The sequence below is a fragment of the Coregonus lavaretus genome, assembly GCF_964263955.1.
Source record: "Coregonus lavaretus genome assembly, chromosome: 24".
NCBI classification, from domain to species: Eukaryota; Metazoa; Chordata; class Actinopteri; order Salmoniformes; family Salmonidae; genus Coregonus; species Coregonus lavaretus.
In genome coordinates this window covers 32,078,721-32,097,456 of record NC_140011.1, presented here as the reverse complement: position 1 = coordinate 32,097,456, position 18,736 = coordinate 32,078,721, and the positions used below count along the sequence as shown (strand labels likewise).

General features: G+C 40.6%; 1 protein-coding gene across 2 annotated transcripts; it reads left to right on the top strand.

Annotated features, from left to right (window-relative positions):
• The first annotated feature begins 21 nt into the window (after positions 1–21).
• On the top strand, positions 22–16,777 carry LOC311099566 (uncharacterized protein). 2 transcript variants are annotated; one of them, XM_084140264.1, is made up of 5 exons: positions 22–376; positions 13,974–14,031; positions 14,316–14,348; positions 15,327–15,484; positions 15,680–16,777. In XM_084140264.1, exons 2-5 carry the CDS (start codon positions 13,983–13,985, stop codon positions 16,424–16,426), a joined length of 987 nt encoding a protein of 328 aa, XP_083996390.1. In that variant the 5' UTR covers positions 22–376; positions 13,974–13,982; the 3' UTR covers positions 16,427–16,777. The 2 variants fall into 2 exon arrangements, with proteins under 2 accessions (XP_083996390.1, XP_083996389.1); XM_084140263.1 differs by having other exon boundaries at positions 36–176.
• Positions 16,778–18,736: the final 1,959 nt, after the last annotated feature.

Sequence of the window (18,736 nt, the reverse complement as noted above, 5' to 3'; positions counted from 1 at the left end):
TTTACAAACGGGGAGGGATTTACCTACACCGTTTTGCAACATGGAAGCGGCATTTTGAAGACGTTCATATTTTTGCAAGTTAAAATGTATTGTTTCGTTGATACAGGATGGAAGTTTCACTAAAGCAACATGTTTTGAGATGTCTGAAAAGCCAAAACATTATAAATGGAGTGCAGGTACTAACTATTTGATGAGCGGAAGAAAATAAAGAATATAGCTATGGCTGTGAAACCATGTGCTTCTTTGTTTACAAAAACAGCGGCTGTTGGAGAGATTGTTGAGTGTGAATGGTTCTGTAGAGAACCTGCAATTTGGGCTTGTAAGACGTGAGCCACACAACCGGTGAGAAAGTCTGCGTTTTTAAGTCAAGTTAAAGGTTAGTAACGAATTGTTTTTATTTTGGTTTGGCGTGAGGCATGCACGCCTATTTAGTTTTTTATTATTTTTTCATCGATGTTGCTTTGGTCATCAAACTATAAATTGTTTGAATGCTCAAGTCTTTTGGCAATTTGAGCTATGGAGCTTGTCCACAACTTGGTTGTATCAGGCGTGTAAACCTAAACGCGTCACTATCCAGCTTGCTAACGTTAGCTAGCTAGCTACACAACAAAGGGATTTCTGAGTAGGAGGGTAAATAGCTACCACTGAAGAAAGTGGCACAAATGTTAGCTACCTCTCATTAGCTGAATTTGTAAGGACGAAAATCTCAACGAGGTCAAAGTTGGTTTAGGTCTGAAAGTGCATCACCAGATTGATTTTCTATCTAGCAAGGATTACCTAACGTTAGCTATATTTCTTTGATTTGTCATAATGTGTCATGCACATTACCTAATTTTGGAAGTCGACTTTCACAATCAGTGTGTGGGCTACGAATTGACTACCCACTGAAACCTATTTCCTCAAAACCAGCTAGCTGGCTATTCTGAAATATATTGGCGCTCTAATAAGGTTGCATAGCGCGTACATTTACTACTACATGACTGTCTTGTAGATTTAGGAGGGGGAGGGAAAGGTCACGTGGGTGAAACGTTTGTTTACAATCAACCTCTAAACCCTCCCCCTTCCCACATTTTGTTGTTACAAAGTGGGATTAAAATCTATTTGATAGGCGATATGCACAGGCGATCATGACGTATTTCCGGTTAAATCTCAGGATGGATGTAAACTTCCGGTTATCGTAGAATGCTGTGCTACCGTATGCTAGCATTGAATGCTTGTCGTCAAAAACATCTGAAACGGTTAATTTTCGTCGTTGTTGTTGTTTCTTCATGTTTATGTTAATGTTTTACTTGTAATACTTCGTCTTGACTTATAACACGATGACGTGTAAACGTACGAAAGTGTCCTTTCAAAAACGGGATGACAGCTCTTCCAGCCATCACAGTGTCTGCCAGAGGCAATTCTTCTGTTAGTTTTTTTTACTTTTCCCAAAGACAGTGAATTACATAAATGGTGGGTGATTAACATTAGACGAGTCAACTTTCTTACAACAAAACAACACAGACAACAAAATCACACCATTCCATGCCTGTGATGAGTAACTGTCCCTGGACTTGCCAATAATAACAATGGCTTTCCTTCAATTTGTGTAGGCCATGGTCAAATCTCAGGAACTTGCAGTCTATGTAGCTGGCTACATTTGGGCATTTCATTTCAACTAGACCAAATGATGGTCGCTCAAGTGGGTCATATACCAGCCCATCAGGCGATGCACCCAGCCAAGGTGCGTCCGGATGCACGACTAGCCCACACTTTGTCAGATTAAGATTTTTTTGAACTGCATAGTCCTTCAATGCACCTGCTTCCAATCCAGCCCCCTTTTCATTAGTGGTGTTTGTCTTGTCCCTCTGATAATTCTTTCTGCCAGTTTTTCTGCTGTGCTTGTACCTCTAACATGGCTTACCTCCCTGAAATGTGAAGCAGTCACTCTCTCCTTCCTCAGTGAATGCCACTCGGGTGTTTCACTTTGGCATCTGGTTGCTTCCTCAATCAGGTGTGACTGTGACAAAGTCACAGACAGAGAACTGAGGTGAAGCTTTTCTTGATCCGTCATGATCTCGTATGAACAGTCTGTTGGTTGTAAATGGTAACCGTCCAGTGGCACTTTTGGGAACGGTGGTGCATCCTCATGGATGACAACACTGTCAGGTGGAGGTGGTGGGTGTTGATATGACAGGATACTGCCAGTTGGTACCTTGCCAAAAATGGAGTCCACGAGTGGTTTGTCAGATGTGATGTTCATTCTGCAGATAAGGGGAAGAGAGTCTGGTTCCATGTCAGCATAGGCAGGTAGTGGGTTGATGGGTCTGGTAGCTCACCGCTCACTGCTTTCCGTACTGGATGTCCGGACGACCCTCCGTATATCATTAACAGATACTTTAGCCAACTCCAGCAAACACCTTGTAAACTTCATCTCTGCCATCATAACGGTCTACTGTCACTGGCTAATGTTTTTTTTTCCGGTAACCGGAAATGCCCAAGCATCCTTACGCCAATGCGGAAGTGATGCGTGCATAGAGCCTATTGTCATTTGTCAACGATCTACACAAAATACTCTAATGTCAAAATGTAAAAAAAATAAAAATAATCATGAAATATAAAACGCATATATCTTGACTAGATGGGTTTTCACACCTCTGAGTCAATACATGTTATAATCACCATTGGCAGTGATTACAGCTGTGAGTCTTTCTGGGTGTGTCTCTAAGAGCTTTGCACACCTGGATTGCGCAACATTGGCCCGTTTATTATTTTAAAAATTATTACATTTTTGTTGATCATTGCTAAACAACCATTTTCAGGTCTTGCCATAGATTTTCAAGCAGATTTAAGTCAACATTGTAACTCGGCCACTCAGGAACATTCACTGTCTTCTTGGTAAGCGACTCCAGTGTAGATTTGGCTTTGTGTTTTATGTTATTGTCCTGCTGAAAGGTGAATTCATCTCCCAGTGTCTGGTGGAAAGCAGACTGAACCAGGTTTTCCTCTAGGAGTTTGCCTGTGCTTAGCTCAATACAGTGTATTTTTTATCCTGAAAAACTCCCCAGTCCTTAATGATTACAAGCATACCCATAACATGATGCAGCCACCAAATATGGAGAGTGGTACTCAGTAATGTGTTGTATTGGATTTGCCCCAAACATAACACTTTGTATTCAGGACAAAAAGTTAATTGCTTTGCCACATTCTTTGCAGTATTACTTTAGTGCCTTGTTGTAAACAGGATTCATGTTTTGGCATATTTGTATTATGTACAGGCTTCCTTCTTTTCACTCTGTCAGTTAAGTTAGTATTGTGGAGTAACTACAATGTTGTGGATCCATCCTCAGTTTTCTCCTATCACAGCCATTAAACTCTAACTATTTTAAAGTGGAACTGACAGCATTTTAACAACATGAAATCTTATTAAAATCTGTTTATATACACCCCCAGGAAGAATATGACAGCTTAAAAAATAAACTGACAAGTGAGCACTTAGATATGGTCAGTGGTGTAGTGGAGGGTATATGCAGGTGTGTCCAATTATTTTTCAGTGGGCATTGCATATACTCACTTCTTAATCCCCACTGATACGTATCAAAGTAGTGTAGTGGAGGTATAAGCCGTGTAAATTAAAAGGGTTGATGGAACAGATCGGAATGTTTAGCTTAAAATGTTGATAAACTATTATTTCTTCACATTTTAGGCGCAGCAATGTTCACACGACAGTACGCCTACACGTGAATGTTCCAAAATGTAATTTGCGGGAAAACACCGTTCTAAATGCGCACTGAATATGCAAGCGGTTTCATGGACAGAGATGGAAATATCTGTTAGAAAGAGGGGGGATTTAAAGATGAAACAACTATCATGGGTTGCTAATATGATTAGGATAATGCCTTTTGGCTGCTAGACAATGAAAGAAAGTAAAAAAAAAAAAAAAAAAAGATAGAACAGGAGAACGCATATGAGTAAGTCTATAAAAATAATTGCCTCCACGTTTCTATGGTGGGATTTTGGCTATAGGCTAATTTGAAGCAAGGTAAGACATGCCTCATAATATGAAGTAACATGTCCAGGTTTCAAACAATTAAGGAACAGGACACATATAATGACGCTAATGATAGGCCTAACCGTCTTCTGGTAGATGGAAAGGCTTTCCCAAAAACGTTCTCTATTAAATGTTAACTAGCTACAATGTAGCCCATGCCTACCTGTCAGAATAATATCATGATGATTATTTGCGTCAATCCAGTGGCCATTTATTTTGTCAACTCCATCTCATGTGCTACAGAAACACCACTAACCAAACAACAGTGCTAGGTGCCTGCACACTTTAATTAACAGGAATTTCTTAGATTTTTCCCAGACTTCAAAAGTGGTCTCCTGATGTGGTTTAAGCATTGTTATGGACTTAGAACATACAATTGTGTTGTTTTTCTGTAAAAAAATAAAAAAAAGTCTGACTCTGAGAACGAAAACCTGAATAAATCTGAAACCTGTGAATTTCTGACTGAGTGTCACGTCTCATCCCGTTGCACCACCTCGGCAAACACAGGAATGGAAACCCAACGCACCTTAATCACCTCCAGCGCACCTGCACCTCATCATCACCACTATTTAGCCCTGGACTGTTCGTTCATTGTTGTGTGTAATTGTTAGCTGATCAGGAGGTTTATGGCTTCGGGTTAGAAGCTACTGTGCAGTAGCAGAGGGAACAGTCCATGACTAGGGTGGCTGGAGTCTTTGGCAATTTTTAGGGCCTTCCTCTGACACCGCCTCGTATAGAGGTCCTGGATGGCAGGAAGCTTGGCCCTAGTAATGTAATGGGCCGTACGCACTACCCTCTGTAGTGCCTTGGGGTCGGAGGCCGAACATTTGCCATACCAGGCGATGATGCAACCAGTCAGGATGCTCTCGATGGTGCAGCTGTAGAACTTTGAGGCTCTGCGGACCCATGGCAAATCTTTTCAGTCTCCTGAGGGGGAATAGGCTTTGTCGTGCCCTCTTCACGACCGTCTTGGTGTGTTTGGACCATGATAGTTTGTTGGTGATATGGACACCAAGGTACTTGAAGCTCTCAACCTGCTCCACTACAGCCCTGTCGATGAGAATGGGGGCGTGCTCGGTCCTCCTTTTCCTGTAATCCACAATCATCTCCTTTGTTTTGGTCACGTTAAATAAATAGAGCTACAGTAGGCCTTTGCAGATAAGCCACACGTGCCTGCCATCATTCACTTTGAACTGGACTGTGTGTTTACAGGCAGTTGCAACAGCGCGACAGAAGATCATTAGAACGCATTCGCCAAAAGCCACAAAATACACCTGAATAGATTTCTGTAAATACCCTGGGACTCCTGAAAAGTCCAACCATGAAAAGGTAGGCTCTCTCCCTCAGTTATTGCTCATCAACAACAAGATCAACGATTAAAGCTAGCCAGTGCAAGATGAGCTCAAATCTAACGACGGAACATTACATAAACCCCCTCAAACATCTCAGCTAGTTGGCTGTCAAAATTGCACTGATAAACGATGGGGAATAGTAACCTGCTCCTCCTTCTGCAGCTTGCCTGCCAATGCATGCTTGTCAAAACCCATATTTTGACAACGGAATGGAAACTTGCCTGTCCGCCCATTTCATCAATACCAAATACATTTGATTGACAACTAAGGGTGCGTTCATAAATTCACTTCAGTGTGTCAGTGCGCTCTGGGTTGTTCGTAAATTCAGAGCGTTGTCATATTGTCTATTTGTAAATTGAGTGTTTTGTTCAGAGCGCACACTGCACGATTGACACTGGACGCTCTGGCGGAGGAGTAAGGTTGATCAGAGCGTTCCTTACAATGGCAGTCAAGCACCCAAGCTAACTGCCTAAAGTTGGCTAGCTTGCTAGCTACTTCCAGACACAAATGAGAGAACACCTCACTATGACCACTTTACTTGCCCTAGCAGTCTGGTTAGGCTGTTTACATGTTATCTAGAACGTTCGTGACTGTTACCTTTTTTGCCTTTAGTTTGCTGACACGGGTCATATTCAGTGGGCGTTGCGCGTTCGTAAATTCATCAGTTATTCTGCGCTCTGGCATTCTCAGACGACAGTGCTCTGAAATCGAAGTAGATAGGTAGAGTGAATTTATGAACGCAAGAGATATGCTAACAGGATAACAGTTGTTCAAGTTCAGCATAGCAAGCTAGCTAACAAAGTGATTCACATGTTTTGCTAGCCAACCAAATGACACCTGCATCTCTAGTTAGCAGTAGCCACCGAAAAAACGATATGATGGGAAAAAGTCGGTCACTCACCCACTCTTCCAATGACATGACATCCTCCCAGCAGCTAGCTAGCTAGCTAACGTTAGGCTCTGTGTTTTTAGCTTGCTAAATAAATAGCTACATAAATAGATATGCTAGCCTATTAGCCACTTTATGACTGCCTTTTCTAGTTTGATTGTATTGACATTCCCAGCCTTAGTTACATTTGTCCGTTTTTGTCCAAAATATTGAGCCATTGAAACTGAACCAGCGCATCCCAAATAGGTGAAGGCAGCAAACAATGTATCAGGCCAGCTGTGATTTACAACCTGATAGCAATATTTTTTGGCCTACCAAGAAATGTATTGGTGAATTATATTAATCATGCATTAAACTGCATCCATCTATTCTGCCAACAATGTCTTACTGTACGTCATGGAGTTTTGAGTCAAATATAATGTAATTTTAAAACCTCTTATAAAGTTGGTTTTGTAGCATAAACTGGGACTTTGATATTTTTGACTGGAATTATGATTGTCTGTTTGTTTTATATCTGAAATGTAGTTAAAACACTTTCAATTCCACTTTAAAGTCACCGTTCGACTCATGGTGAAATCCCTGAGCAGCTTCCTTCCTCTCTGGCAACTGAAGGAAGGACGCCTGTATCTTTGTAGTGACTGGGTGTATTGATACACCATCCAAAGTGTAATTAATAATTTCACAATGCTCAAAGGGACATTCAATGTCTGCTTTTTTCAATTTTTTACCCATCTACCAATCAGTGCCCTTCTTTGCGAGGCATTGGAACCGACTGAGGGACCTTACAGATAATTGTATGTGTGGGATACAGAGATGAGGTAGTCATTCAAAAATCATGTTAAACACTATTATTGTACACAGAGTGAGTTCATGCAACTTATTATGTGACTTGTTAACCACATTTCTACTCCTGAACTTATTTAGGCTTGCCATAACAAAGGGGTTGACTACTTATTCACTCAAGACATTTCAGCTTTTCAATTTTAATTAATTTGTAAACATTTCGAAAAACATAATTACACTTTGACATTATGGGGTATTGTGTGTAGGCCAGTGACCAAAAAATCTCAATTTAATCCATATTAAATTTAGGCTGTAAATCAAGGGGTGTGAGTGAATACTTTCTGAAGGCACTGTATCTGCCAACTCGATGCCTGGTTTCAGATCCCTGGGATTGGTTCAAATTGACCATCAGTAAGGCCAAAGGGTGAGTTTTGTGGACTGTGGGAACTTGGAAGAGTCTATACATCTTTTTAACACTTCACCCCCTAATTACATGCCATTGCATTTCATTAAATTAATGTGTGGAGACCCCTGATGCTTCACAAGGTTTACTGAGAATGTCCTGTGCTGGTGCTTTGTGGGGAGCTTGTCTGCTATGTAATAAAGTGCTTACAGTGCAGGTAATGGTTATGCCCTATACCTACCGCAATGTGAGCACTTCTGTCACAAAGCAGACGTCCTATCTGCTAAACTCTGACGTGGTCATCCAACAAGAAGTCTACTTCATTCTATTTGCCCAATTACATATTTGCTGTAATTGGTGGCATCCACTGAACTAGTTCGTTATGCCCCTTGGTGTCCAAAGTGCTGTTTGTGCAGGTAGATAAACTCATCAGACCTACTGCAAAACCAGCACTTCCTGACTCATGATGTGCACCACTCAGCCAGTTCCACCAGAGGGTAGGAATTCCTTGGTCACAGTTGCCGCAAATAACATTGCCAGGGATCTCTAGTGTGGGTTTTAAAGGTAGACTCAGCGATATTATGTAGATGCAGATAGTAAACCGCATAGTAGGTACATTTCCACAACAACTAAGAGCGTTTAAGCGCGAGGCTCAACTTCTCCACTGTTTTGGTCCCATGGCTATCACGCTCTAACAGTGTGAAGCGAACCCGTGCGCATGTGCAGATACAGTGTGTGTCTGTGTGAGAGCGAGTTTTGCATCTCGCTCATCTCAATATCTGCAGTGCTGCTTGTGGCAACGTCATTTAACTGAGTCTATCTTTAAGCTATAAGCAAAGGCGAGTCCAGCTGCTGTGCAAATGTGATGTGAATTCACAAAGGTTTAGATCCCTTGAAAACGATGTTGCTGCTAGTTCTGGTCAGCTTTGCTAGGTGAACAGTCAGCCTGTGTGCATCTCAGAGTCACTGTGCAAACCCATGCAAAACTGACTATGACTGGAACTGATCTCCCTCCTGACTCACTACCCCTGGTCAACACAAATTAACCTATTATCTTGCACCTTTGCTGTCTCCTCTGTGACCCATATAGGGCCTGGGACCTCTAGCTGCTCAGATAGGCTATGTGACTCGAGTCAGACAGCTGACTCTCCCTGAACATCCCAGCAGTCATTTCCGTTTTATCAAATTTGTTGGAATTTAGTGCAACTGGTTGCGGATCATGTGCTATGCTTCTAACTATGCTTCTATGTGGTTTTACATTCTAAATGGGGCCACTAAGACTAGCTTGTGTTGAGAGGCGGAGTCTTGGGCAATTGCTGTCAATCTTAAGAGGCATTGCACTTTTCTCGGTCTGACAGCACTGGCCGAGTGCGACCACTGGAGCGGATCTACAGCTGTTGTTTACAAAGCATGTGATAAACATGGGAAGGGACTGCACAAACAGGCCTGTTAACTCATACAGATAGACCTGGCAGGGCAAGAATGTCAAGCATATTTCTGTAAAGGATTTTAGTGGAAGATAGTAAGATCACATGACCAACACTACACAAGAGGTATTTGGAATGTGACGTGAAGTGTATGTTTGGATGAACAAGTAACAAATAAAGTGTTTGTTTAGACCCTATCTTGCATTGGTTGTAGTATACCATCCCAGGTGTTGTCAAAGTATGAAGTGAACTCTACTGTAGCTTGAAGGTATTTTGTAGTCATGCAATAGTAATAATACAGCTTTGAATGTCGACTCGTAAATCAAAGTAGCACTTGTTATTACGTTGACAACTAACCAAAGATTCGTGATGACAATCTATCCCCTTGGTCTTGAGGGGATAGCAGTCTCCTAGCTACAACATCCCAACTTGTAAGGCCAGTGACAAATAACACATTTTGAACTTCATTCCATATTGATGTTTATATCAATCAATCAAATTTTATAGCCCCTTTTACATCAGCAGTCACAGTGCTTTACAGATACCCAGCCTAAAACCCCAAATACTATTGACCACTGTGTTTTATCCCTAATGTGAAGCATTGTAGAGGTTTCAAAGACACACGACTGGGAAAGACTACCTTTAACAGTATTATCACGAAGCGCTCCAAAAGGATATCATATTAGTCATCTCCACTGTCTGCTATATAATGGTAATATGTTGTTTTAATGTGTGCCCCAAACACAACAGCTCATTTTCCTTGGAATGTTTGTTGTTGAAGGGGGTGGAGGATAGACTGGTAAGGACAGGTTGGCCATGAAAGTGGTTTATAATCCTCTGCTGTATCATTACAGGATAGTATATATGATTATTATGTTGAGAATGTTTCTGTCAGGGTCTCTCCACTGTTTCAGCGCATATCTCAGATTCCTACCCCATCCCCCTCACACCTGTTTAAGCACCTCTCTGAGACACCTCTCCGCCTCCTTAAAGTGCGGCTCTTGCCCGTTCAGGGGGCCTCTGCCACGACTACAACCCAGATTACGTCCCTTACTGCCATATTGCCACCCCTCAGTCCCGCTTTTCCATTCATGTCAAAAAACATTTAAAGAATAATTTCTATAGGTTTACAAATAGGTCTAATGCTCCTCTTAGGTGTTTTAGATTGTAGTGACTGAGTTATCAAAGTAAACAAGGAGGCCCCTTGCCACAGCGCCTGTCTGGTTCATCAAGGGTAGTGATTCACTGTGCTTTCTCAATTCCCTGTGGAGAACATGGTTTTCCTTAAAGATCACAGTGGTACAATGTTTTTCTGTGATATTTGTCTCCCTCAGGGTAAGTGACCTAGAGCCATAGAATTTGAATGTCTGACAGTGCAAACTGTTACTAATTACCTATTTGGGTGCGATGTGGTTACATTCGGTGTACCTTTAGTGAGGCCTGTCTTAAATAAATAATTTACTTGACCCTCAAAGAAACGTAGGTGTTTTCATTTGTTAGTAACCTGTGACAACAAGGTGGTAAAGACCGCTTTTGATATCCCTTTTAAGCAGTATTTACTGAAACAGAAGTCAACCCTACACCCCCAACCACATTTTTTACTTGCCAAGTAACAGAAGTTAAAACGGAAAACCCCAGCTGTTTTGTGAGAAGGGGTTACTTTTGCCGTTCAAGCAGGTTTCGTCAGGAAAATAGCTGTTTTGCTAATATTACCCCCTTGGAGTCCAACACACATCTGAACAGAGTTTAAAGGCCAAGTGCAGTCAAAAACGTGATTTTCCTCTGTGTTATATATATTTCCACACTGAGGTTGCAATAATACTGTGCAATTGTGAATATGATGATAAACTCCTTTTAGTGTAAGAGCTGTTTGAAAAGACTGCCTGAAATTTCATGGTGGAATGGAGTTTTGGCCTTCCATGGTGACATCACCATGTGGCAAATTAGTTAATAGACCAATAAGAAAGATAGTTCCAAACCTCTCTGCCAATAACAGCTAATTTTCAGTTTCCCCTCCCCACTCAGACCACTCCCAGACAGTCCTGGTAAAATTATTGTTGTTAAATTGCTTGCTAATAAGCTGTTTTTGTTTATTTTTGACCATTTTAATAGAAAACAATCACAGTAAGATACTTAATTGTAAACCCAGAAATGATTTGATATTGAGATAAATATGCCTGCATTGGACCTTTTAAAAAAGTTGGAAAAGTATTCTGTATTGGGATTTTTAAAAACTAATTTGGCCTACATGCATGCGTCAGGTGATGAGGTTCATGCCATACCATACTGGTAGTGATATGACAAAGAGATGGCCTACAATGTATTTGTGAGTTTAGGTCTTCTTCTGAGTATTTATTTAGTATTTAATTAGTTAAAAAATGTAGGGGGTAGATCAGCTTTAATATTGCAGATAGATTGTAACTTCCATCAATGTAATTGTCTGCATCACTTCCAATCCCCCATATGTTTTTTTACGGCAAATATATATATACTTTAAAAAAAAGTATTTTCCTTTATTACTTTCCAACCCCACCACCCCTCCCCTAATTGGAGTAAACAACAACGCTTAGGCCTCTACATTTTAGTGATCCAATTGACATTTTAGTCATTTAGCAGACGCTCTTATCCAGAGCAACTTACAATTAGTGAGTGCATACATTTTTCATACTGGCCCCCCGTGGGAAACGAACCCACAACCCTTGCGTTGCAAGCGCCATGCTCTATCAACTGAGCTACAGGAGGGCCAGCTACTTCCAGCTTATACATACTATATACATTTTATGGACACAGTCAATTTTACAATAATTATATTTTGTTTGTTTTTACTCCTAAACTTCCTCTACCCTCAACCTCTCTGATCATTTTCATGATGTCCATCTGGTTTGCCTCTACATGCCATATCCCCCAAACTGTGCTCTTTTTCACAAAAGTTCTCAACCTATATACTTATTATGGACACAGTATGTTTTACATTAGTTATTTTGTTGTTTATTAGTTGTTATTAGTCCCAACCTTCAGCTCCATTCAACCCCTCCCATCTATCTCTTAACACCATCCATATTGGATTTCTACTTGCCGTATGTTTCTCAACTGTACTGTGATGTTTCACAAAAGTTCTGAACCCTTCTATTCTCATTGTTTCTACAGATTCAAAACTGAAAATATTTTTTTTTGCTAAAAGTATTATTATATTATTGATCGATTGACTATGACTTTTCAGATCACCCAGTAATGCTATCTGCAGGGTTAGCTCCAGGTAAATATTGCAATCCTTCAGCCATTCCTGGACCTGTTACCAAAAACAATCTACAAATGGACAGTACCAAAACAAATAATCTAATGATTCTGTCTCCTCGCAGCAAAATCTGCAGAGCTGGGAAGATTGTATCCCCCATATAAATAACATTATTTTGGTTGCAATAATTTTGTATAATAATTGAAATTAAAAATTCTAAGTTTTGAATCCGGCGTCGTTTTGCGTATCAGTTCATAAACCATTTGCCATGGAATCGGTACGTCAAAAATCTCTTCCCAACTATTTTGCAATCTATATGGGACGGCTGTCAATCCTTTGGTCCTTAAATGAAACAGGTATACTTTTTTATTTATCACAATTTTCTTTAACCGATTTATGGCCTTTAATGCAGGGCCAACAGACAAGTTCCTTACTTTTTCCCCCTTCCACTTTCCTCTTCCATTTTTGCGGTAATGCTGCAATTATTTGGTTGTAATTTTGGGTAGAGCAGACATTTCCATATGTTTTTGTTAGCTGCATGTGCGACATAACTCCACCAGTTCTACCTATGATATCATTTACGAAGATTTTAATAAATTAGTATATTTGAGTTTAACCACAATATTTGTTGCATTATTTGTTCTGTCGTTTCTGGAGGATTAAATTGAAATTGCAACTAACTTTCTATGGCTTGTTTTAGAAATAGTGATATTTGGGAGATGATTTCTTTTTCAAATAACTGAAAGTGAGAGGTTGTAATCTGAATAAAGGGAAAAAGGCCATTCTTGAACATGGGGTGAGACAATCTAATTTAGCCTACATGCATGCGTCAGGTAATGAGGTTCATGCCATACCATACTGGTAGTGATATGACATAAAGAGATGGCCTACAATGTATTTGTGAGTTTAGGTCTTCTTCTGAGTATATCTAACAGGACCATATGCAGCTGGAGTGGGGCCATAACATCAAGGGACCCTGTCTCCCCCATGCACCGTTTCAGCCCTCAGCGGGTGCCTGGCTGTCACCATTTTACAGCGAGTTGGATTTCATTTGAAGTTTGACTTTTATAGTTATTCCCTCGGGTACACACTTATAATAGCGCTTAATGAGCGCTTTAACCATTTCCATGTTTCAAGAAGAAAAGGATGGTAGAGGTGCAAGGGGTGGAGTTACTTGGGGTCAATAGCCAATGGAAAGCACCCAAATTATGAGTTGTGTTGAGTTCAGTATTTATGAACTGTAATGTTATCTGACTGACACTGGACTGTGAAGAGATACAAGTACAGGTAAGTAAGAATATGATTTGCAGATGATGTACTTAATATAATATGTGCTGTGATCATAAGGGTGGTCAAGAGGCCTGACTAGGTTAATTAAATTCATATTTATCATTATTAGGAAAGGGTGATTGCGTGCCTAAAACAGTAGTTGGTGCACCAGAGCCTTTTCTGGAGTGACGTGGGAACATCTTTATATTCTAGATCAATATCACTGCTGTCAAGGCGTAATGTGCCAGTTTAGGGTCCTGTGTAATGTAATGAATCTGTTATAAGGACGACTGATGATTGAAGTGATTCATGGGGTAAATTAAAATCTTGTTGTGAAGTCATCTAGATGACCTATTATTTTATGCAGAAAGTACAGGCTAATGTTGACGTAGTTTCAAATGTGAGAGGAAACTGGAGCATTGTGAATAGTCAGTTTATCTCTGATCATCCTGGTATATGCAGCTGGTCTGCATGCCAATACAACTCTACTGGGTGAGCGGCGAGTTATGTTAGTCTGTTTTATGATCAAAACAGAATTCAAGCTGTATTTTACGTCAGTGATGCATCTTTTTGTGTGTTATCCAGGTGGCAAGGATGATTTTTCAGGTTCTCCTGACGGGGACACTATACTGCCTACTGCCAGGTCTGTTTCCACATTAAACCAACATTTCTGCCTAGATGGCAACTAAATTTTTTTTTTTTTTTACATTTTTAGTCATTTTAGCAGAAACTAGAACGGGGGCATAGCTTTCAATTGCAAAAGTAAGAGATGATTTAGGTAGATGCAAGTGATAACGCAAACAGATTTTATGAAATAGAAAATTATAGAGTTTTCATAAACTTCTGAGTGCAGATATTTCTGCAGCAAGAGACTCCTCTCCACCTCTGACCCTGATTGTATTCTCTACCCCTTATCCCTCTCTGCAGGTTTGCTGGATGCTACACCTCTGAAGACTAGAGGTAATGGGTCGTTCCACCAATTTGGTGCCTTTTGAGAAGTGTAACTTTGTAAAAAAAAAGTTTGATTTCACCATTGTAACATTCTGTCATAAAGAGCACATGTTCAACTTAATAAAAAAACACATTTTCCCATCTCAAAAGGTTAAAAGACTAGTAAGTGCCAAATAAAGTAACAGTTGACTGCAAGCTTCACAAAAAAAGTGAAATTGTTAAAACATTTCTGGCCTGTCTATCTATGGGTAACAGGGTTTAAGTGTTATGCTTGACACCCTCAGTTTTCCACCACAAAACACCAGAAAATGGCCAAAAAGAGTAGAACCAGCTCACCTGTTTTTACTCTATGATTTGACTATTAGATGTTCAATGTTTCTTTTGTAAAAAAAATAAAATAATGTTTCACCATATTAAAACGAGAGTTCAGTTCACGTAACAGGGTTGACCTTAAAATGAGGGAAAAACGTAAATGATCACTAATCACATGAAATAAATAATAATCTTCAGAAAAAACTTTGTCAAAGCAATAAAATAACTAGGGCTTTACAATGATGGTGAAACTTGGAGACATTTTGGGATTAAGTGGGTTAAAATCTTCCTAGAAGTTACACAGGGTTGGTGGAGGGACATGTCAAAATGCTAAATTCTTTTTTTCATTTTCAAAATCAGATTTATTGAATTCTCCATGTGGTCTATATTAAAGGGCACTTCATTTAATATAACATAAGGCACTCATTTCGCCCTAATATTAAAAAATACAACATCAGCACGTGCTTGTTTTACTGTGCAGCCTACTCTTTGATTTATGTTTGACGTGTGTGTGTGTGTGTGTGTGTGTGTGTGTGTGTGTGTGTGAGAGAGAGAGAGAGAGAGAGAGAGTGTGTTCACGCGTGCGAGAAAGAAAGATGTTTTCTAATTATTTTGCTTAAATGTGTTGTCTCCAACCCCCCTCTCTCCCACCATGATTCCTGTCATTAAATGCAGCTGTAGGGGAGGTCAGCATCGACTCTGCCCAGGCTCATGGCTTCCTGTCTCAGTCACGCCCCAAACGGAACGTCGACCCGGACCCTAAGTGGCACCGCAGCATGCCTGATTTCCAGTCCTACTACAAATTCTACAACAGCATCGGCCATATTGAAGGAGTGAGTAAAGGGATCACATCATGAGAGAGATTTGTATTTTTTTATTGCGGTATTATAATGAATCTTAAACCAGATTTAATTTAGGTTATTGTCATCTGCCTATCCCTCAACCAATCTGATCACTTATTTTCTCTTTCCCTCCCTCTCTCATTCTCAAATCCTGTGTGGATCTTTCTCTCTCTCCATTTCTCCCAGCTGTATGAGATTGACAAGATCAGGATACTGTATCAGCAGATGCGTCACCTAGAGCAGGTCTATGGCCCAGACGCCTCCAGCTACCAGAATGCCCTGGGTGTGGTAACCCCACCACCTACCACCGCAGCTCCTACTACCACCACACTGCCTCCTACCACTCAGCCCCCTCCTACCACACCAGCCCCACTTTCTCTTATTGAGGCTGATGTCCTGTATCTGTGTAACCCCAAAGACCCCCTCTGTAAAGCTCACATCGTTTACCTGCCTGCAGGGGCCATCCCAGTCCTCTGTGACCCACGCTACAACCCTACCTGCAAACCCCAAACCGGCAAGGTGGTCATAGCTGCCGCCGCACCTGCAGAACCAGCTGTTGAAGCACCTCCCCCACCTCCACTCCCTCCTAAGAAGTCTCTCCCACCTCCTTCTCCTGCTCCCATTGTCATTAAAGGGATGGAGTATGACTGCGACCCTTACTGGGACCCTGACTGCTTGATCGATCACCCACCTCGCCCTGTCCAGGCGACTGAGCCACCACCACCCCCTACTCTCCCCCCTGTTGTGGTGGCCCCTGTTGAGGAGGAGGAGGAAGAGGAGGAGGAGGAGGAAGAGGAGGAAGAGGAGGAAGAGGAGGAGGTGAAAGAAGAAATGGCCACCGAGGAGACCGTAGCGCCTTCTGACCCTTATGATTGGGGCCGTGACCTCTTTGACCCTTACCGCTATTCCGACCCAGCACTTGACCCCCAGTAGACAGTTTTTTGTTTTGTTTATCTAAGTACAAACACAACACAGTAGTGCTGCAGTACAGTAGAAGGTCATTGACCAAATACAGGTAGGACTTTGAGCAAAACCATAACAAACACAATTATACACAAACACAACAATTTCCCCCCATGTATTACATTTCTCAGTTCCATCAGATAATATTGATTCAGTTTTAGAGACAACGGACTTATAATATATTGTGTTCAACGTGTGTGTGTCTGTTATCAATTAATATAAAAAAATTAAAATGTGTCACTTGTCCCATTTGAAATTGTTTGTGGTAAAAGTTCGCTCTACAGCAGTGATAACTGAAAATAAAAATGAAACGAGCTCTCCAGACGGTCTGTTTTGTAGATTTAACATTTGTAGGACTAGTACTACTTTGGTGCATTTTGTAAGGTTTGGATGCTGTTACTACACACTAATGCTAGCTAGAGTAATTGGCAGGACGACATACAGTGTGTGTGCCAGTGAGTATGTAATAAGGGACAATGAAGCAACACAAAAAGTATTACGTTATCATATAGCTTATTACGTTATCATATAGTTGGCCGTGACTTGTGTTTTCAAAAACATTTCCTGAAGTTATAACGTAAGGTAGCGTGGCCGAGCGGTCTAAGGCGCTGGATTTAGGCTCCAGTCTCTCAGGAGGCGTGGGTTCGAATCCCACCGCTGCCAATTGAGTTTTGAGGCCAGATGTTCCATTCATTAACCATTCATAGTTAACACCTAAATTTAACCCTAACCTTAAAAATTCGGAGTTAGTGCCAAACTTAACCTTAATTACCTTTGAGAAACATAGATGAACATCTCATTCTTATGTGAGACAGAGCTTGTTGAGTCTAGTAAAATGGTGGTATACATATAACAGCGACTGTAGAAATATAGCTAGAGTATTTTACAGTTGAATTTCAAAGCTCTTAAAAATGAAGAACTGCCCATGGTTTGCATTTCTGTTCAATTAAGTGATAGCTGAGAGATTGCAAAAGGCACCGCTGAGATTCGAACTCAGGATCTCCTGTTTACTAGACAGGCGCTTTAACCAACTAAGCCACGGCACCACTGGCAACACAACGAGCGCAATGTTCTTTGTATGCTGTCCATGTATTTACTTAACAACGAAAATGTATCCTAATTTAGACTACATTTAATAAAATTACATAATTCAAGGTGACGAAATAAAGTAGCCGTCTGCATTTCAAATGTATTGCTATGATCCAGTCCTGTAACTGCCGTAGTCAAATATAGAAAATGTACCTGATTTATAAAGGACTTGCGACCTTGGTGGTATCTAAATATTTTGTTAGGCATACATTGAATTACAGTTAATGTCGATACAGATAACCACCGCATTGTTTGCAACATCACCATCAATTTAATATCCATAAATACTCGTAGAAATCGAGCTGTACACAATGTCAAACGAAAACATATTACAATTACAAATCTCCCATCGAGGACAAAATCTCTTCCAACGACGAGGATGGGATTCGAACCCACGCGTGCAGAGCACAATGGATTAGCAGTCCATCGCCTTAACCACTCGGCCACCTCGTCGTTAGCAAATAGCTGTTACATATTATTTAAGAATATTTCATTAACTACATTATTTCTAAATCGCTGACAAATCTGAGACCTCAACACTATTTCTATAACTTAATTCTCCAAACCTGCTGCATATACTCTAACCTGTCACAAAAAGGTCACTAGCTGTTCCGAAATAGCGTGTTTTTAGGGAATCTCATCTGTGTGCGTGGGCGGAAGGGGGCTGCAGATAGGGTCTAAATAAATACAACAACTAATCAAGTTTTCAAATCAGTTCGCTAGAATTGGATAGATGTACTGGGCACTGCATTTGTATTTCTTTATTTGAAACTACTGAAAAAGATGATATAAGTGTAGAATTTTTGACTTTCTTTTAACATGCTTTCTCACATCGTCAGTTTATCAGAATAGGATCCTCGGAGTGTTGCGTTTCTCCGAGGACCAGGTGAGAATAATCATTTCTCATCAATCTCCATTCATCATGTTCTGATACTCCATTTCTGAAGTAACAGGTAAGGATGTACCTCACTGACGATACTTTTAGAATATGGCAGCGATGATCAAGTATGTGTGGCAAGTCATTTTAGGTCATGGTTACAAGATGACATTTTAGCCGATGCTGATATATTTCTAATTTTAAGTTCATGTCAGCCCTATCCAAAAGTCGATATTTTGTATGCCTATCGTTATATTTACGCACATGTCATGAAACATCAGGAGCCTCTGCTTATTTGATGAGAATGCTTTGCG